At 44.3% G+C, this 22,418-nt stretch overlaps 1 protein-coding gene across 1 annotated transcript in view; it reads right to left on the reverse strand.

Annotated features, from left to right (window-relative positions):
• The window catches only part of GCLC (glutamate-cysteine ligase catalytic subunit), a 57,099-nt gene extending 37,130 nt beyond the window's left edge, over positions 1-19,969 (reverse strand). The window contains exon 1 of the mRNA XM_074947819.1: positions 19,712-19,969. Within this exon, the coding sequence (XP_074803920.1) occupies positions 19,712-19,861 (150 nt within the window). The 5' untranslated portion in view covers positions 19,862-19,969. The remainder of the gene's footprint in view (positions 1-19,711) is intronic.
• Between the last annotated feature and the right edge of the window lie 2,449 nt (positions 19,970-22,418).

A 22,418-nucleotide genomic window follows, 5' to 3' on the forward strand; every position in this document is an offset into this window, starting at 1 on the left:
GACAATAGTCACTGGTAAGTTTCAGTGGGAATTCATTGCCTACAATATAGCTGTAAAAGTCTTGCACTCTCTATGTGGAAGTTCACCTGGCATTGTTAGTTACGTAGCTTTGTTAGGTCCTTCTGTAGTTCTTCACTTTTCTCCCTAGTTTTAACTAGCCTGTATTACAGAGGTGGGCAAACTACAGCCTGCGGGCCACATCCGGCCCACAGGACCCTCCTGCCCAGCCCCTGAGCTCCTCCCGTGCTGTTCCCCCTTCCCCCCGCAGCGTCAGCTCAGGCGGCGGGGCTGTGAGCTCCTGCCGGACAGCGCAGCTGCAGAGTTGCAGCCTGACCCGGTGCTCTGTGCTGCGCGGTGGCGTAGCTGGCTCCAGCCGGGTGGCACAGCTGCCTGTCCTGGTGCTCTGGGTGGCACGGCTGTAGTGCCGCCAGCTACCGGTGCTCCAGGCAGCGCGGTAAGAGGGCAGGGAGCAGGGGGGGTTGGATAGAGGGCAAGGGAGTTTGGGGTGGTGGTCAGAGGGCAGGGAACGGGGGGGGTTGAATGGGGGCACGGGGAGTTCGATGGGGCAGCGGGGGGCAGTCAGGGGACAGGGAGGGGTGGATGGGGCGGGCGGCTGTCAGGGGACAGGGAACAGGTGGGGTTTGGATGGGGCAGGAGTCCCAGGGGGGCCGGGCCACGCCTAGCTGTCTGGGGAGGCAGAGCCTCCCCTAACTGACCCTCCATACAATTTCAGAAACCCGATGCGGCCCTCAGGCCAAAAACTTTGCCCGCCCCTGCTGTATTAGAACAAGTTACCAGTGTACATGTCCGACAAAAAGCATTGCTAGGAATCCCTAATGGGGCAGCATGCTTTGCCATTTTAAGGGAATAAATTGTTCAGTGACAGACTGGAGATTGCATGCCCCAGAAACATTCCAAATCTGCAATGAAAGCAGCTAGTCCCTTGTTTCTCTGACTGGCACAGGCTGAAGTAATTCTGACAGAGGGGTAAGTTGAGTTCACTACTTCCCTCCCTAAACAGAAGGGCACTACATTTTGCTGGAGTGGCCAGAATGGTCTGTTCACTGGCTCTTAAAAGGAGTCATAGCAAGCTTGCCTTGGTGGGGAGAAGGAAGGATCTTGCATGGGTCGTGATAAATGGAAAACGCACATCCACAGAAAAATAAACCTAGCGATCATGGAAGTTAAGTATATTAAAAAGGTAAACCAACCCTGCATACAATCTAAGAAACTCAATATAACAGATCCTAACCTTGTGGCATCACATACGAAAATAACTGTTGAGGGAAGAAACAGTGGTCTTTCCTTGTGCTGCTCACCCGCCATCACTTGTGATATGTAGCTACTGCTACTTCTAGGGGAATTCTGTGCCAAAAAATTAAAATTTATGCAAAATTCTGAATCTTTTATTGTCAAAATAACACAATATAATCATACCGGTCAGCAAATATATCTAATAATGCAGACCAAAAAAAAATAAAAATAAAAAATCAGAAAATGTTGCTTGACAAATAGATTCCTTACGAGGCCTATGAATACATAACTGAGTAATAATTCATTTAACTATAATACAGAAATGTATTTCCTGAACCCTCCAGAAGCAGTGCAAAGGCTTGGGGAAGTCTGTGGTAACGCAGGAGCTCTGGGAGAGGGAAGTAATTGCTGGGAAGGAGTCTACCAGTGAAACTGGAGGGTTGCTGGGTATAGATAGGAGAATTATGGAAGAGTTGGGCATGGGTTTGTTAGGGAGTTGGGGAACCTCCCCCATGTAGACTCTGGCTAACCCCTAGTCTCTCCCATTCAATCAAAACACATCTGCCCCGTCCCAGTGTGTCCCTACACCCACACTCAGCCACTTCTCCTCCCCCCTGTGGCCCCACAGCCTCCTCCTCCATCCCCACATGTCCCTGCACTGTCACTCCCATTCAGCCCCGGCTCAATGCTGTCATCCCAGTAGCTCCTGTGCCCTCATCCTAGTCTGTCCCTGCAAATAGCCCTTCTAAACCCAGTCTGTGTGAACCCCCAGAAGCTCCATGAACCACGCTCTGTCTGTTCCACCCATATCCCTTGTCTCCACTGGCGGGGCACTGTGAGGGAAGCAGCCTCCACCCCTGCCCTTTCTGTGACTGGCTGCTACAGCCCAGAGCCAGCTACCCTCTCTTTTGGCACCACCACCACAACCTCTGTTGGGCAAAAGTTGTCACTACAGCACCTCTCCCGGCAGAATGTATTTTCAGGGAGGACATGAATTCTGCACAGGGGCAAAGTGCAGAATTCCCGTAGGAGTATATTGTATAACAGTTCCGGATCATCCTTACTTCACCATTATATCTGATAGGTAAAGGGCACAGAGCAGTAGCCTACTACAAGAAGGATATATGAAATGGCATTATTTTAATGGTCAGAAGCGCTTCTCAGGATAATGACAGGTTTCAGAGTAACAGCCGCGTTAGTCTGTATTCGCAAAAAGAAAAGGAGTACTTGTGGCACCTTAGAGACTAACCAATTTATTTAAGCATAAGCTTTCTTGAGCTACAGCTCACTTCATCGGATGCATACTGTGGAAAATACAGAAGATGTTTTTATACACACAAACCATGAAAAAATGGGTGTTTATCACTACAAAAGGTTTTCTTTCCCCCCACCCCACTCTCGTGTTCCTGGATTTGTGCTGGAAATGGCCCACCTTGATTATCATACACATTGTAAGGAGAGTGATCACTTTAGATAAGCTATTACCAGCAGGAGAGTAGGGTGGGGGGAGAGAAAACCTTTTGTAGTGATAAACACCCATTTTTTCATGGTTTGTGTGTATAAAAACATCTTCTGTATTTTCCACAGTATGCATCCGATGAAGTGAGCTGTAGCTCACGAAAGCTTATGCTCAAATAAATTGGTTAGTCTCTAAGCTGCCACAAGTACTCCTTTTCTTCTCAGGATAAGAATTTTCTGACTCTTCAGATCTCTACAGCCAAGGCTACAAACCCAACTCCTAGACAAATCTTGAATCATCTTCTGTGGGATAGAAGCAGATCACTAGCTACAAAGAAAGCCAAACAGTTGCATTCAGCTAGTCCTGCAGAGAAGAGAGATAATCTCTACTATGGGAAGTGTTAGCACACTGTAAGGGACAGTCACGTTCTGTACATTTCCATTTCCGCGCATTACATATAATCTCATTTGGAAGCAATCCTTAGATTTACACACACACACACACACACACACACACACACACACGCCCCCGAAGGTATAGTTGCTCAAGCAATATATCCCCACAATGCAAACACTAAAAAGTAAGGAAATCAAATTGAGGCAGTAGCTTGTGCTGAGTGCAACATTAGTCCACCATATCATGACACCCCAGTGCACCACACCAAATCCCTAACATGCCCATTTTCAGTATCACACTAAGTGTTCAGAAAAATAAAAACAATCACTACAGTCCTGGGGATGGCAAAGTGGGGTTGCAGAGACCTATAGGAATAAGGGGTGTGGTGACAGGGGCAGATGTGCCTGACTGAATGGGAGAGGCTTGGGGTCAGCCAGGGTCTGCACAGGGGAGGCTTCCCAACACCCTAACAATCCCACACCCACAAGAAAAACCTTCCACCCACACCCAACACCCTCCAGGTTCACTCCTAGGCTCCTTCCTTCTCCCTCAGCTTTTCCGTTACCCCTGAATCCCCCAAGCCTTTGCACTGCTTCCGACAGATGCAGGAAAAACAGTTCTGTATTGTAATTTAAATGAATTACACAAAGTTCTGTATTAATATGCTTAGTACGGAATCTGCGTAGATGAGGAGACTGTCTGTCCATCAGTTGAGACTGAGCCAATCACAACACTTCTTCCAATCTTCTCTTGCTCTGGCCATCTTTCGCCATGCTTGTCCATATCTCCTGGTTAGGAAATCATCCTACTTCTTTGGAAACCAACTGTGTGGCCATTTCTGTTCTCGTGGAAACCACTCGGATATAGCTGCAGTCCATCTGTTGATGCTGAGTCGGGCCACATGTCTCGCCCACCGCATTTTGCTGAGCCTGCTTTCAACAACAACGTCTCGAACTCCAGACTACTGCCTAATTATTTCGTTGGGGATGTGATGGCGAAGCCAAATGCCCAAAAATGTTTGTTCCATCGCCCTCTGCATGACAGACAGTGGATGTTCTTCAATCTTTGCCAGCGACCATGTTTCGCTGCCATAACACATCGCTGGAAGCACGGTCGAGTTAAAAAGATTCGCACGAGTTGTTTTGCTGGTCTTTCCTTGAAGGATGTCCTTGATGTCACTGAATGCGCACCATCCAGCTTTTTTCCTGCGCGATGGTTCGCCTTTCTGATTGTGGCGCATGTTGACTTCCTGGCCCAAATAAAAGTATTTATCAATCTCTTGGATCGGCTCAACTCCAAGAGTTATTTGGGTTCTTGGCAGAACATATGATCTCAGGTATTTCATTTCGATCGGTTCATTTTTAATCCGACTTGACTACTTTTTGCATTCAGTTCTTTAAGCATTCTCTCAGGCTGGGCTATATTTTTGGCTATCAGCACTATATCATCTGCGAACTTGAGATGGTTTAGCCGCTCGCCATTGACATTAATCCCGCCTTTCAAGTCTGCTCGTCGAAAAACCAATTCAAGACAGGCTGTGAATAATATTGGTGAAACTATCTCCTTGTTTCACACCTTTCTCGATGGGGATTTGGAGGGAATTATCGAACAGCAATATGTCTGTGCTGCAGCCAGAGTTCACTTCCTTTAGTAATGCGATATATTTCGCGCCGATGCCCTGTTCTGAAAGAGCTTCAAGGTGTTAGTCTCTACGCTGTCGAACGCCTTCTCATAGTCCATGAAGGCAATGCACAAAGGGAACTTGTATTCCCTTGAACGTTCTAGTAGCTGGTTTAGCGTGAAGATGTGGTCCATCATGCTGAAATTCCTAGGGAAATTTATTTGTCCAAAAAAAAAAAAAAAACCAATCTTTTTTTTGGTCTGTATTGTTACAGACATACTTGCTGAGAGATATTTTGAAATAAATTACCAAAATAATTGTAACTGGCATGATTATATTGCATTATTTTGACAAACACAATATGCAGAATTTTGAAATGTGTGCAGAATTTTTAATTTTTTGGTGCAGAATTATTTTTTTGGTGCAGAATTCTCCCAGGAGTATAATGTGCCTCTAATGGTAGATTTGCATATGGAATCCTCCCCTCTTGCAGCATCCCAGAGCCCAGGCACCAGCCGGAGCCCGAACACCTACACTGCAATTTCATAGCCCCATACGCCAAGTCCAAGTCAGCTGATGTAGGCCAGCTGTGGGCGTTTAACTGCAATGTAGACATATCCTCTGAGATTAAGTGAAGAGGGAGCAAAATGACACTGGAAGCAGAGCATGAGTAGCTTTTCCACCTTTAGTTATTCAAACTCCATAGAGTAAGAACAGAAGATTTTATTGGCATAAAACAGACGGTATCTATGCTTATGAGAGTCCAGAGGAGCACTATTTTTGTAGAAAGAAAGAACGAGGAGTACTTATGGCACCTTAGACACTAACCAAATTTATCTGAGCATAAGCTTTCGTGGGCTAAAGCCCACTTCATCAGATGCATGCAGTGGAAAATACAGTGGGAAGATAGACACACAATGAAAAAAAATGGGGGTTACCATACCAACTCTTAACGAGACCAACCAATTAAGGTGTGCTATTATCAGCAGGAGAAAAAAAAACTTTTGTGGTGATAATCAGGATGGCTCATTTCCAACAGTTGACAAGAAGGTGAGAATAACAGTAAGGGAAAGATTAGCATGAGGAAATAGTTTTTAGGTAGTGTAATGACTCATCCACTCCCAGTCTTTATTCAAGCCTAATTTAATGGTGTCCAGTTTGCAGATTAATTCCAGTTCTGCTGTTTCTCATTGGAGTCTGTTTTTGACTATTTGTTGTTGAATAATTGTGACTTTTAGGTCTGTAATTGAGTGTGCAGAGAGGTTGAAGTGTTCTCCGACTGGTTTTTGAATGTTATAATTCTTGATGTCTCATTTGTGTCCATTTATTCTTTTGCATTGAGACTGTCCGGTTTGGCCAATGCACATGGCAGAGGGGCATTGCTGGCACATGATAGCATATATCACATTGGTAGATGTGCAGGTGAACGAGCCTCTGATAGTATGGCTGATGTGATTAGGTCCTACAATGGTGTCCCTTGAATAGATATGTGGACAGAGTTGGCAACAGGCTTTGTTGCAAGGACAGGTTCCTGGGTTAGTGTTTTTGTTGTGTGGTTGCTGGTGAGTATTTGCTTCAGGTTGGGGGGCTGTCTGTTAGCGAGGACTGGCCTGTCTCCCAAGATCTGTGAGAGTGATGGGTCGTCCTTCAGGATAGGTTGTAGATCTTTGATGATGCGCTGGAGTGGTTTTAGCTGGGGGCTGAAGGTGACAGCTAGTGGCGTTCTGTTACTTTCTTTGTTGGGCCTGTCCTGCAGTAGGTGACTTCTGGGTACTCTTCTGGCTCTGTCAATCTGTTTCTTTACTTCAGCAGGTGGGTATTGTAGTTGTAAGAATGCTTGATAGAGATCTTGTAGGTGTTTGTCTTTGTCTGAGGGGTTGGAGCAAATGCGGTTGTATCTTAGAGCTTGGCTATAGACAATGGATTGTGTGGTGTGGTCTGGATGAAAGCTGGAGGCATGTAGTAAGTATAGTGGTCAGTAGGTTTCCGGTATAGGGTGGTGTTTATGTGACCATTGCTTATTAGCGCTGTAGTGTCCAGAAACTCTTGTGTGGACTGATCCAGGCTGAGATTGATGGTGGGATGGAAATTGAACATCCTACTATAGAATTGCTCATGTCTACTGGGTCAGAGCAATACTGGGACTCAAATTTTTAAAGCAGTGTTCCTATGCATACCCAAAGATGCATAGGTTTGGCCTAATGGAATAAAAACTTGTAGGTCAGTAAAAAACTTATATTAATTCCCTGGTTTTATTCATTTAAATTAATATGAACTTCTATATGCCAAGTACTGAACCTGAAGAAAAAATGCACAAAGGTTTAATACAGACCCCACTTTAGGTTCAAAAATAAAAGATGAGATAGAAAACATGTTGGTATTTTAGTTCTTTGAGTTTATGCCACCGCAGACAGAATTCAAGCGGCAATGCGAGTGGTGGGAGGGCAGCTCATGTTTTAGATAACAAAAACAGACTAAGCTGTAAGCGTTTGCTTGTCCCTCTCCCTCTAGTTACATTAGGACAGGATATTTTGATCTTTTGCACGTGGTGCTCCATGACTAGAGGATGAAGCACATACCACAAACCAGGAAGCAGGGTTATTGAAATCTAACCCCAGAGATTATAGTCATTTGTACACAGCTAAAGAAAAAAATGTGGAACACTGAACAACAAAGAACTCCTTTCTTTGACCACTATACCACATAACACAGAGGGGTGTAATACTGTAAAAAGAGAACATAGTCACATTTACAATATAAATCTAACATCAAAGGCCCTACTTATTAATTGTATTTAAACATTTGTTTGTACAACTGTGTTTTCTACTCCACATAGGTTTAGTTTGTTCATAGACCAATAAAGGAATATTAGTCAAAGCCAGAATCATAACTCTGCTTCCTTTTTAAATAAAGTCTTGTTCTTGTTTGACATTGAATTTGAATTTTAAAGAAAGAAGGAAGTTCAGAGCAGTAATCAAAATGGTTCTCTACCACAGGAGCCCCAAATATTCGATGATCAAAGCTACTATTAAAGTCTCTGAGCAGGGCTTGAAAAATCCATTGACCAATTGGTGAGAGAACCTACAACAATTTCTGACAAATTTTAGCTCTCATTGAAAAAAAGTTCTAGCCTTTATGGGTCGCAAAAATAACCTTCCAGAAGTGAACCATTATAAACCAATTCCCTGCTGAAGCTCTTATCTGTGACAAGCAGTAGCACTAAGAAATTAACAAAACTCTTATCAATTTAATTGATATCATTCACAACCAGGTGGACAGCAGTGAAAAACTCAGGAATAATAGTTTTTTAAAGCAGCAACATAAAATCAGGAGCAAAAGCAAGCACAGGGAAGAACCCAAAATAGAAAGGACAAGAAAAGGGTAGAGTAATAGAACCACTCCCCTCTCCTCGCAGCTAAGAGGCTCTGGATGGGAAAAGAGATAGGAAGCCCTTTCTCTCTTCCAGTACTTGGGTGGATACTAGGGTGAAGGGACGGGAGAGAAGCAGAGATCAATTTTATCATATGCCTCCTAACCAGAGGAGGATATGAGGGACTGAATCCCCTTCCACCCCTCAAGTAGGATTCAAGAGTGGCGCCTTCTCCTCACGTGGTAGTGGAGGGCTGGGCTTCTCACCAGGGCATTGCCATAGACTTCACCAGTGTCCCCAGCTCAATTCTTGTCTTTCGTATCTTCCTCAACCTAACAGGTCAAGTCTTCTGTATATTAGGTGTCTAGTAAATATTTCAAATCTGGCCTTTCTGCCAGTTTAGAGCTCAGGAGGTAAACTGTACCAGCCTGAAACACTGCAGTAGTACTGACTATGCAGAAATACAGCAGAGGTCAGCAACCCCAAAGTTTCACGTTTACAGTGGCAAGATCTGGTATTTCCATTTGAAGTATTCCTTCTATGGTGCTATAGTGTCTTACAAAATTTATATCTATATCTACAAAGACAGAGTACCACCCCCAAGCAGCTCACAGTCTAAGGCATATCTACACTGCCATATGTCAGCAAAACTTATGGCGCTCAGGAGGGTGAAAACACTCCCCCCCCAGCCCTAAGCAACATAAGTTTCACCAGCATAAGTGTAGTAGTCAGAGCTCTCTTGCGTTGACACAGAGCGGCTACATGAGATCTTTTACAGCGACGTAGCTGCATGGGTAGAGCTGTGATGCTGTAAGTGTACTGTAGACAAAGACAAGACCCACAGAGGAAATGAAGGGGAGGGTGGAGGCAAAGGCTAGGTGATCACAGGGACATTGGAGAGGTTAATATGTACTATTTACACATCTTGAGGGTTGAGGCTTTTAAAAAAAAAAATATGTAAAATATTTAGCTTAAGCTCTCTTCTGAGGTGGGTTTTGATAAGGATACTAAAAGACAGTAAGGAGGTGATATGCCTGAAGGCATATGGGCATCGAAACACCACAAGGCGAGCAAGTTAGTAGCCTTGTCTATATTAAGATTTAAGGTGTAACACTAGCATGCATTATCTAACATTTTTAAAATCTAGTGTAGACCCTAGGCTTTTCAAAGTGTCAGCTAACGTGTGTTAACACCTTTAAATCCTGGCTTAGAAAAAGGCCAACATGATCAATACAGCAGATGCAGTCATACAAACGATAGGGACATGCTAAATCTTCTGTTTGTATCGGAATAATGCTATTGTCCTACTTTTTGTATTTAGTCAAATTGTGCTCTGAGAAAAAGCATGAACAAGCAGTCATGTAGCAACTAATCTAATCATTTATGAGTGCTGCTTTTCTCATGTGGCACACAGGCAAGTAGTGATTAAGACAGCTACCATTCAAGCACCATTCAAATACAGCCACCATTCAAATGCAGCCAGTCATGCTGTATTTGGCTGGGGGCCAAAGCTGTGCAGTTTTTCATGAAGGAGAAGAGTTTAAAAAAATACAGCCTGTTTTCAGAATTTTACTGTCTGGAAGGATAATTTGCAGGGGCTTAAAAGAACTGACATGACCCAACATTTAAATTTTGTAAAAACAAGCTTTTACAAAACTTAAAGACCAATACAAGTGTTTCTACAAACTTAAGATGCCAAGGAATTGATTTAAAACAGCATTCTTCTGCAGCATATGAAACCAATGTATGGTAGCAATAAGTAGAACCTGAGAATGAAAGTCAGTTCATTCATCATCATTCTCCATGTTGAGAGAAATACACATAAAGTAAACAAAAAGAGCGTAAACAGTGATGAACATATTGCCTTTTTAAAATGCTCACTTTTAATAGCATTAGTAACATACGTAAAAAAAGATGTATTTTAGGTGATTGTGTCAATTTGTATCTTCACCTAGCTGAAGTTTTCAAGATTTACATATAGATAACTAGCAACACAGGCAATGCTATAACCAGATCAGACAGCAGTTCATGTATTCAACTATTCGGTTTTTGACAACGGCTAGTACCCGATGCGTCAGAGGAAAGTTAAAGACAATCTGCAGGGGACCATTATGGAATACCTACTCACATGGTTAGGTTTTTTTCCTATCCCCCTCATAGGTTGGCTAGTGACCCGAAGCACGAGGCTCTCTTACTTTTTAAAACCTTACTTTTGTAATTCTGGCTATACTTGTCATTCATGAAAGCATTAAAAGACTTTTTTCAATTCTGTTCAATTCTTGGCCTCAAAGATATTATGCAACAATGGGTTGCACAGGATAACTGTGCTGTACAAATAAAAATAAAATAAATAAATAAAAATACGTTTGCAGCTCTTCAATTTCAATGACTTATTCTTGGAAGATGAGAAGGTTAAATATTCAATTTACTTTCTCTGCATATCATGTCCTTTTTGGGGGGGGAGGGGGGGAAGGGAGGGTCTTCCTCTCTAAACTCTTTTCAACTTCTCTTCTTATGGAAGATTTTCCTTTATTCATTTTTACTGTCAAGTCTCCAAAACTCTTCTCTTTTTTTTGAAAGAGACAAAAACAGAACTCAGCATTCCAAATGAGTGTAGCACAGATTTATATAACAGTATTATAATTTTTCAGCCATATTCTCCATCCATTTCTTATGGAGTCTAACACTATTCACTTTTTCGGGGGACCACCACCCAGATTCTTTTTTCCTCAGCTGCTTCAGTTCATTTACAACTATTTAAAAATCATGTGGGCAATAATACAACTGTCAAAGACCCATCAGCTTCACTCTGTGACGGCTGCTGCTGGGAACAGCTTTAAACAGCATCTGAGGACTGGCACAGAATCTAGCTCTGGAAAGCCCCATAAAAGATGGGAGAAAGTTAAATTACTAGAGTCTTATTACCATCCATGCAATGAATATGTCTCTCTCCCATATTTGTCAGACAACTACTAGCCAGAGACAACATCCCTGTGTAGATTCCAGGAACTACATTTTAGTAAAGAAACCAGCTTGCCCTTCCCTTTCACAGCACATGGAAGGAGTGCTTGGCTTCTTGCCCGGGTGTTGCTCTTGGCAGTGGGGCCACTCATTTTAGTTCTCTGGTTTAGCATAAGACCATAAGAACGGCCATACTGAGTCAAACCAATGGTCCACCTAAGCCCAGTATCCTGTATTCCAGCAGTGACCTATACCAGGTGCTTCAGAGGGAATGAGCAGAACAGGTAATCATCAAGTGATCCACTCCATCTTGCCCATTCCAAGCTTCTGGCGAACAGATGCTGAGGACACTTCAGAGCATGGTTTTGCTTCCCTGCCCATCCTGGCTACTAGCCATTGATGGACCTAGCCTCCATGAACTTATGTAGCTCTTTTTTGAACCCGGTTATAGTCTTGGCCTTCACAACATCCTCTAGCAAAGAGTTCCACAGTTTGACTGTGCGTTGTGTGAAAAAATAATTCCTTTTGTTTGTTTTAAACTGGCTGCCTATTAATTTCGTTTGGCTACCCCTAGTTCTTGTGTTATGAGTAAACAACACTTCCCTATTTACTTTCTCCACCCACCATGATTTTATAGACCTCTATCATATCCCCCTTTAGTCATCTTTTCCAAGCTAAAAAGTCCCAGCATTCTCTCTCCTCATATGGAAGCTGATCCATACCCCTAATCATTTTTGTTGCCCTTTTCCCAAAACATACATTTGAGATGGGGCAACTACATCTGCACCACAGTATTCAAGATGTGGGTGATGCATGGATTTATAGAGAGGCAATATTTTATTTTCTATCTTATCTATCCCTTTCTTAATGATTCCATACATTGTTAGCTTTTTTGACTGCAGCTGCACATTGAGTGGATGTTTTCAGAGAACCAACCACAATGGCTCCAAGATCTCTTTCTTGAGTGGTAACAGCTAATCTAGACTCCATTTTATATGTATATGTTCTCCAATGTGCATTACTTTGCATCTATCAACATTGAATTTATTCTACCATTTTGTTGCCCAATCTCCCAGTTTTGTGAGAATCCTTTGTAACTCTTCGCAGTCTGCTTTGGACTTAACTCTCGAGTAGTTTTATATCATCTGCAAAATTTTGCCACCTCACTGTTCACCCTTTTTTCCAGCATATTTATAAATGATCTGAACAGTACTGCTTCTGGTACAGATCTGTGGGGAACACCACTATTTACCTCTCTCCATTCTGAAAATTGACCATTTATTCCTACCCTTTGTTTCCTATCTTTTAACTAGTTACCAATCCATTAGAGGACCTTCTCTCTTATCCCATGGCAGCTTACTCTGCTTAAGAGCCGTAGGTGAGGGACCTTGTCAAAGGCTTTCTGAAAATCTAAGTGTACTATACCTACTTGATCACCCTGTGACACTGCACCACATTCTTCAGTGATATTATATATCTATCTATGCCAAAGTGCTGCCGAAGGCTCGGAGCGACTGAAGGAACTGGTTCTTCAGCTTCTGGCAGTTCATATCTCTCTCTCTCTCTCTCTCTCTCTCTCTGTGTGTGTGTGTGTGTAAAAAATAGGATTATGGCATAAATATGATGCATTTTATGCAAGATAGTCATGTGAGAGGTCAGGATTTGTTGAATATATTTGTATGCATGTATCATTTTTGTATCTGAAGTTATGAATATTCACTATGTATCTGTATTTCAAATGTACTTACACCTGGGTAACGCCTACTAGATAATCAGTCTATATAGTTGGTGGGGAAGAGCCTATTCAGGGCAACGGGCCATTAGGAAAAAAACAATAGGCTTTAGGAGCAGCTTATCTCCCACCTAGCGAGCCTTCCTGAGAATGCTCCAAACAGCCTATAAATAATGGCTGCTATGACTCTACACGGACATGTGACCAGGCTACATGATTCTTGACTCCATCTTGAGATGTCAGTATTTTTCCACAGATTGGTCTGGGAACCAAGCTTTAGAACAAAGGTTCCTGCCCTATACAAGAACTATATAAAGCAGGGAGTGACATCAGCTGTGGTTCTTCACTCCCCACACAGGAAGACTCCTGGAAACACCTGAGGAACTGAACTGTGGGAGGTGCTGAGCCCAGGCTAAAGGGATTTCTAGCCTGTGAATGAAACACCTGGGGATTCCAAGCTATAAAGCAAGTGCAGCTTGCCACTTAAGAATCTGCAGCCTGCTTGTATCATCTCTTTGGATATGAATTAGCAGACTCTCATCCTATCTATTTAGTATATTAATCTTAGTTTGCATTTTTTATTTATTTGCTAGGTAATCTGCTTTCATCTGTTTGCTATCACTTAAAAGCTCTCTTTTATAGTTAATAAACTTGTTTTTGCTTTATCTAAGTGAGTTAGAGTGAAGTGTATGGGAATCATAGCTCAATGGGCAAAGGCTGTTGCATATTCCTCTCCATATTGAGGGAAGGGGCAAACTTTATCAGCTTACACTGTACAGTTCCCTGTGCAGGGCAAGACAGCATAATTTTGGGTTTATACTCTAGAGGGGATGCATGCCTAGGGAGCTGGGAGTCACCTTAGTTGCAGCCTTCCTATGCAGGGGCTGGTCAGAGAGCCTGCATGTGATTGCAGCTGGGTATGTCCTTACCTGTATGGTAAAAGTGCAGGCTGGAGGGCGTTGCAGCTTATCACAGCAGTGCTATCTGAGAGGGAGCCCAGGCTAATGGGTCAGGGGGCTCAGTATTATCCCAGTTCCAGGTGGCACCCCGGGGGCATCCATCACACCCCCTTTTCCACATGCTTGTTGAGCCCCTCAAAGAATTCTAGTAGATTGGTGAGGCATGATTTCCCTTTACAAAAACCATGTTGACTCTTCCCCAATAAAATCATTTTCATCTATGTGTCTGATAGATAAGGATGAAGCTGACAGAACAATTTAGAGAAAAAGGAAGGGTTAAGATGATGAAATACAAGGGGTCAGGAAGAAACAAGGTGTACAACAAAACCAAGAGAGAGAGCACTTTCTTACAGCTTAAAAAGAGGTGACTGATAAAATTTAAACGAATAATAAAACAGTTGTCTATTCTTTGTGCATTTTATTTAATTTTAATGTTAAGGAGTGTGGTGGCACAGATTCTTCACTGTGGCTAATATACTTAGCTGCCAGGCAAGTTTCAAGCTGTCCAAATTCATACATCTTTTCTTTAAAAGGAAAATGACCCTGTGAAAACTGAATTCACTCATTGTATTCTATGCCTAAAAACTGACAGTGACATGACTTGTATCCAACAGAAGGGTCATAGTGGTCTAATTTCAGAAAACAAGTAAGGACAGACTAGAAATCGCAAGCCGGATTGTCAAGTCATTCACATTTTTGCACATAAAAATTATTATTTCTTTCTGCAGCTTTCATTTTGACCAAAAATGTTACCCCCTCTGCAACTTTTACACACACACATTGGAGCATCTCCTGCCTGTTCTGGTGCTGCTGTTTAGTCCCTTTCCACATCTCTCTTCTAGTCACTTTTGCTCACACCATTCACTCCAGGTCTGGCATGGCACAAGGTCTGAAAAATAATCAATCATCTTGTTCTGTCTTGCAGCAAAGTGGACTGCAGAGACAAACAAATAAAATATATGCAGTAGGGTTTCACTTTGAATACCCAAGCGCATGCACAGCACAAAGCAATGGAACGGAGCCGAGTGGCCAAGAGGCCAGCCATTTCATTCTTCAGAATCCAACATATGAAGTTTAACTTTGCAGCCTATGTCTGCTTTGAGTTGCAGACAGAAAGATGGACTGGAACAGAATGGGAAACAGGTAAAGCACCAGCATATAGATAGCTTTTCAGGAGGGTAACTGTGGAGAAGCCAGAATATGGTCTACCTTACCTCTCTGCAACGTAGGTCTTTATATCGCAAGTATCTGCCAACCCGCACTACAGTGAATCATTAATTTGACTGTAAATAAGGAAAGAAGTTAAAAGAAAAGGTGAATGATGCCCTCTCCTTTTTATAAGAACTTTATTTTGTAATCTTAAAGAGACTTAAGATTTTCTAAACAGGAAGTTGTATTTGTTGTTATTCTTGTATGTCTGTCGTTGCTGCTGTGGCGCTTCAGTTGTTGGAGTAGTGGGTTTTTTTGGGGAGAGACAGATCAGAAGAGAGGGAAGCAGCCTGGCAAAGACATGACAGAGTATCACCTGAGCCTCTCCCAAGCCTGTAAGCAAGATGGTAGATTAGTAGCTCAAGAGATCACAATGCTTTGATCTTTCAAACTTGCTACTGAAAGGTGGGCAGGAACAATGTGGAATTACACTGGGAGGGATCAGAAGCTGTGTTAGTCTGTATCAACAAAAAGAACAAGGAGTACTTGTGGCACCATAGAGACTAACAAATTTATTTGAGCATATGCTTTCGTGGGCTAAAACCCTTTTCATTGGATGCATGCAGTGGAAAATACAGTAGGAAGATATATATATACACAGAGAACATGAAAAAATGGGTGTTGCCATGCCCACTATAACGAGAGTGATCCATTAAGGTGAGCTATTATCAGCAGGAGGAAAAAAACCTTTTGTAGTGATAATCCGGATGGCCCATTTCCAACAGTTGACAAGAAGGTGAGAGTAACAGTAGAGGGGAGGGAAATAAGCATGGGGAAATTGTGTAATGAGCCAAAGAAAAACTATTTCCCCATGCTTATTTCCCCCTTCCCCCCGACTGTTACTCTCACCTTCTTGTCAACTGTTGGAAATGGGCCATCCGGATTATCACTACAAAAGGTTTTTTTTCTCCTGCTGATAATAGCTCACCTTAATGGATCACTCTCGTTATAGTGTGTATGGCAACACCCATTTTTTCATGTTCTCTGTGTGTGTGTATATATATCTTCCTACTGTATTTTCCACTACATGCATCCGATGAAGTGCGTTTTAGCCCACAAAATCTTATGCTCAAATAAATTTGTTAGTCTCTAAGGTGCCACAAGTACTCCTCGTTCTTTTTACTGGGAGGGATATAGCACTACTGTTAGCTATGCTTAGCTTTGTTCAGAACAAGTGGATCACAACAGTGGTGTGAATGCTGTTTTATGTCCAGAGACCTTCCGCCTGAAAGCACTTGCAGCCCCAACTGAAGTCAGGGGAGCCACTGGTGCTCAACACCTTTGTAAGCCAAAGGCATAGTGTGCTACAGGTATGCTATGTGAGAGGATTATAATTACAATGTTCTAGAATGGACAAGACATTGGACAGCTCTACAACCCCAGGCTACAGGTTCTCTCTGCATTCACAAGCAAACACAGTGAATCCACTTTGTGAAAAAGAATTTTGGAGATGAAGGGGGAAGGCATCTTTTAAATATTTCTATCTATCTGTCTGTGGACAAGAACAGGGAGGATCTGCAGGTAAGGAGCTCACTGTTTATCTTCCTCAGTGTTCCAGACACAGAGCTGGGCAGGCAAGCAATTTTTGATAGTATTCCTTTTAAAAAACAAAAAAACAGAAATAAAGCTATTACCCAACTGTATCCCAGAAATGTATTTTAGAACATCAGTTTTATTACAGCAGCCCTGACTGTATCACTACAGTTAAGTGAGAGCTGTCATCTCCATTATTAATTCCTATCTTTAAGGGTTTATAGCCAAGTCAATAAAAAAAATTTTAAAGCTATAATTTGATATACAAGGTCCAAATCCACAGCACTTTTTTCTGTCAAGTTTAAAACAGGGTTAATTCTTCTGAGTTCAACATAGATGCCACAATGCTTTCCACAATCCTTCCGGCTATTTGATCAGAGAAATCTAAAAGTCAAGTTTCTTTTTCAACTAGTCAGTTTCTAATACAAATGAACTGTTTTACAAGTGGAAGAAAAATATGGAAGCAAAATAAGTTACTGTTCTGCATGTGCACAAACCATAAGTTCAAACCACAAATTTCACCAACCAATGTTTGACAGATTCCAATACCTTGTTGAGCCCTTAAGACCCACTGAAATAACAGCTTACAATATGTTAAGATAGACCTATCTTAACATACACTGGTACTACTCTGACAAGTAAAACAGAAGGTGTCAATGCAATGCATTATGTAGCAACAGTAAACAAACAGCAGCAATGAAATAATGAATGATCTTTTCTGATTGAGTTGAGACAACTCCTGCTCGCTCTATAAAATTTTTTAAAGGAATTGCAGGTATTAACCTGCTCTCTGAAAGACACATCATAATACAGTACACAAATCTATATCGCTACATCTGGGGAAACAGGTCAGTACAACTAGAAAGAGGGAAAGTTTGTTGCCTGTAATTCTGCTTCCCTGAAGGCCTACAGGCTTCTCAAGCCTGCATGTTAGCTCTTTAGCATGAGATTGGTACAACTCCCCTAGATCTTAAGATTTTGACCCTTGAGAACATCAGCAGCCAAGAAGAGGGCAAGCCATTCCTGCTACTGAACATCATGCATTGCCTCTGCCAAATATAAAAATTGCCCTCTGATAGCTCCAGTCAGTTCTTCTGCATGGGAGAGGAAACTGCCAGAAAGAAAAGCTAATTTAAGACTAAAACAAGAGAAGAGGAAAACAAAAAAAAGATGTAATAGAAAACCTAAAAAAAATTAACTTTCATACTAAGGCTACAGGAGTTCTGCTCTGCCGCTTCTTAATCCTGAGATTGCTCATGGACAGACTGTCCATAATAAGTGCTCTGGCCTGGAAAGAGATTTGGTAGCTTATGTCTGGTCAGAGAAAGAACATTAAGAAGAGCTACAGCCAAGAGTGGAGAGAAGAAGAGACCTAGGGTTTGCCTACACTGGCAACGTTAAAGTGCTGGTGCACTGTCTACACTGGCGCTTTACAGCGCTGAAACGTGCAGCGCTCAGGGGGGTGTTTTTTCACACCCTGAGCAAGACAGCTGCAGCACTGTACAGTGCCAGTGTAGACAAGCCCCTACATTCCCTCAGCGGAGAGGGCAGTCTCTTTGCCCAGCTACCTTCAAGAGGCTCAAGAGCTCACTCCCACACTTGCAGAGCTTCCCAAACAGGAGACACAATCAAAAGCCTTCCTGGATTGTTTACATAAAACATGGTGGCCCAAGAGTGCACTTGCCCCATGACCACCTTTTCCGATATCAGGTCTCTGACAACTGCCAGTGTGTACAGGGCTGCCCTAATCTGCAGAGCATTTATAATCCGTTAAAGACTAAATTCTTTCATAATGGAGCCCCTCCCAGGTTGGATATACCTGTGGTTACTGTGCTTTGGAAGAGAAGTGTTTGAAAACCTATTCCTAATCGCAAATTGGATCTCTCTGGTTTGATAATGATCCAGGAACAGAGCTTGAGGTGCAACACAAGAGCCCCTTGTCTATCTTGCTTCCTACTGGGATCTCCAGGTCTCCTGACATTACCTCATAAGGAGATGTACTACTCGATAGCTATAGATAACGAGACCGAACATTTGTATTAGGGTTCAAGCTGTGACCTGCTAGCTCTTCCTTATCATTTTTGACAGAATGATGATGTCCTAGATCCCATTGTGGGGCAGGGAAGCCTTGAATTAAATTAGTCCGTGCAGGGGATATAAATTTCTCAAAGGGTGGTCCAAGGCTGTGGAACGAACAACTCCAGGAACTGAAAACCATCACAAACCTCACCACCTTCCACTCCAAGTACAAGGAGCACTTCTTTGAATTTATAAATACATAGCAACAGGTGTATTTAAACAAAAAACCTACCAAAACACACCATGGCACATGAGAGGGGATGAGAAAATAAACATCACCTTGCTTAATGAATGACTGGAAGATGCTCAGATACTATGAGCATGAATGTGGTTTAAGGAGTTAAGACCCAAAAGGAGAATTCTGAACAGATGGTCTCCAGGAACCTAACATTGAAGATAATCTGCTGTGGCTCACGAAAGGTTACGCTCAAATAAATTTGTTAGTCTCTAAGGTGCCACAAGTCCTCCTTTTCTCCTGACACTGACTCCAGCCCCCTCTTACAATTTTCCACTCCTGACAATTAAGTCAGAAGCTTAATATGAATCGCCCTTCTCTGTAGTTTGGTTTTTGAGACTCGGTTTTTTAAAGCAGAAAGGGCTTGGGCTCAAAAAGCAAAACAATTTAAAATAAAAATAAAAAATAAAAAGTAACCCTCTGCAGCTGCTGTGAGGTCGCAGCGCCCCGGGTATCACAAGCCTAGAGATGCCACAGGAAAGCGTTTTAGCATCGCTCGGGGGCCGGAGCGCACTCTGCGCGGAGAGGCTGTTCAAACACCGACGGAGAGCTACCGCCCCCACGCCTCGATCCCCCGCACGGCTCCACACCCGCGCCTCCCGCGCCCCGGCCGGCAGCCCCGGGGCTCGAACTCCGAGCCCGCCCCCTGGGGAGCGAAGCGCCCCCCCACACACACACGAAGCAGGCAGCCGCACCAAAGGCGCTGGGCGTGCGGCGACCGCGGGGCTTGAGGCACCAGGGGCAGCCGCCTGGTCCCCCGCCCGCCGAGCCCAAACCCGCCCTGCCCCCAGGGGGCGAGCCGCCCCCCCGGCCGGCGCTCCCACACCGCAGGGCTCTCGGGAGGGAAGCGGAGAGGCAGAGCCCGCAGCCGCCCGGCACCTGCCAGTCGCCCGCCCCGCTCACCTCGTCCCCCCATTTGAGCACGTCCTTGTGGCGCTCGGCCACGGCGCGGTAGATGTGCAGGAACTGGAGGATGCCGTGCCGGCGCACGTGCTCCGCGTGCCGCTGCGTCTCCTCCCAGCTCAGCGGAGAGCCTTGCGACAGCAGCCCCATGCCGAGGCCGCCGCCGCCGGCCCCGGGCTCTCAGCGCGGCAGGCGCCCCCAGCGAGGCGGACGCGGCTAGGGCGCTGGGACGCAGTGCGCGGAAGCGGCGGCAGGAGCCTGTGTCCCGGCGTAGCACGTGACGGGGGCTGGTGGCGGCCCGCGTCAGGCCGTGACTCAGCACTTTCCGCCGGGCCCGGGCCCGCCCCGCGCCCCGCCCCTGGGCCGCCCGTCACCCCGCGCGGGGGGCCCGGCCGGGCCTCTGCAGACGCCTAGCGCCCCCAGGCTGAGGAGGTGGGAGGTTACTTCGGGCGGGAGCCCCGCCCCGATTCCCGCTCCAGGCTGGAGGTGGAGCCCTGCCGGCCGGCAACTTCCTGCGGCTGGGGCTGGGGCTGGGGCCGGGGCCGGGGCCGGGGCGCCCTTGCTTCGCTACCTTGCAGGTGCGGGGCGCCTTGCCAGGTAAAGGGTGGCTCTGAAATCCACCTGCGGTCACTTGAGCAGGGGGGGTTCCGAAGTATCGCCCCCGCCTTTCCCTCAGGAAAATGGGTTTCTTAAGCCTCACAGATTGTACCAGCGTTTTTGGGGTGCACACACCATGGCTCCGGTCGCCCCCCCCCCCCGATCTTAGTCACTTGCCAGTGATCCCAGGTAGTGCACGGCCCCCAGAAGCTCTCTGGAGCAGGAATATTTAAAATAGTATTAGATGCCCCGGGCTAGCACGTGCTAAAGGATCGGGGTGAAATGGATTACAGCGGTGATACTCAGTGGTTCAGGAGCCGAATTAGGGATCATTACCCAAAAGAGCCACAGTAGCCTGAATTCATTGTTTCATTTACTCTGCGGTCCTACTCCCAGTTAAATGGTATGATGGGAAATATTTAGTTTTTTTATACATAACATTCTCAGCACAAATACTTTAATAACTTTGTACAAACTGGTAACTTAATTGGTTAATAACAGTCAAAGCTTCCTGTTTGGTTAATAGCTTAGATTGGTTAATAATTAAATCAGTGTTTTAATATGTGCTGCATAAGACCTCCAGCAGATACATTGACAAGCCGCCACTTGCAGCTTATGAGCCTCAGTCCCAATATCTTTGGAGTACAGTGTGTATGTGCAAAAGGGTTAGTGAAAAATGTTTCCAGGCAGCTTTCATGTGGCCTGGGTGGCACAAAGGGACATGTGCCATTAAACATCAGGTACAGCTGCACTGTTTTTTTAATCCCTGCCTACTCTTGCCTGACAGCTGGATGGTGTGTAGGTATAGTGCTACAATCCACCTCTGTTTGGTATTTTTTAATTATTTTAAATAATTAATCTGAGTGAAGAACATAATTCAGAAAGAACTCAAACTATTTATGGAGAAATAAGAATTTACACTTATGAATGTGTGTCCCATCTTTGCATGTTATTTGGTTTTACAGTCATTCTTTGCTTCACATTGTTTACAAGGGAGTCCACAATAGTACAGCTAATGTAGAGGGCTTCATTACTGTTTATATTATGTGTCTGCTTACAGTAGCAAATACTACCATGTCCTAGTGAAGTACGTTACCTCAGCATAGCTAGTCAAGATCAACCCCAGCTGAAGGTTATAATGATAACCTTAGCTAGCATCACCAAGCTAAAAACTACCTGGCCTGGATCTCCAAAGGGACTTAGGTATTGCAGTGCCTAACTTTTAGGCACATATTAAAATCACAGGAATGCCACTGAAATCCTCAAAACCTGAATTAGGTATGTAGTTCCTAATTCAGGTTTTGTGGATTTCAGTGGCATTCCTGTGATTGCCTTATACAATGAAGGGGGAGAGAGGCACCTAAGAATACAGGCCATAACAGCCAGCAGAGCAGGACAGAGGTTCTCAACCTTTTTCTTTCTGAGCCCCCCGCCATGCTATAAAAGCCAACCTGTGCCACACTAACTGGTTTTCTGCATATAAAAGCCAGGGCCGGCATTAGGGGGTAGTAAGCAGGGCAATTGCCCAGGCCCCCATGCTTCAGGGGCTCCCATTAAGCTACATTGCTCAGGCTTTGGCTTCAGCCCCATGTGGCAGGGCTCAGAGTCCTGGGCTTCAGACCCTTGTGGTGGGGCTTGGGCTTTGGCTTTCTACCCTGCTTGGTACCCCCTAAAACCTGCTCATGGCCCCACAGGGGCCCTAGATGCCTGGTTAAGAACCACTGGGCTAGGAGCTGTATAAATTGGCCAGTGAAGATGCTGAGGAGGGTGTGTGCTAAGCCCCACCCCTCTCACAGAGATGCTCAAAGATGGGCTGCACGCAGGCACCTGTAACTGCTTGTGATCCACAACTGGGAACTCCTCTCCTGGAGTCAGGTAGTTTAGGCACCTAAGTCCTTTCTTATAAGAATGAATTAGGCATCTGCCTCTCTCCACACCAAGCAGCTGGAGGAGTAGGTGGTGCTTGCCTCCCTCCACACAAAATGGCCACCAGACAAGATGGTGCCCACCTTAACCTTTTAGGCTACTGGTTCAAGCATTCACCTGGGATGTGAGGAACAGCTTCAACAGGAAAGACTGAGGAAGTTCTACACCAGACTATCCCATAGTT

This window comes from Natator depressus, chromosome 3, assembly GCF_965152275.1.
Source record: "Natator depressus isolate rNatDep1 chromosome 3, rNatDep2.hap1, whole genome shotgun sequence".
Classification (NCBI taxonomy): Eukaryota; Metazoa; Chordata; order Testudines; family Cheloniidae; genus Natator; species Natator depressus.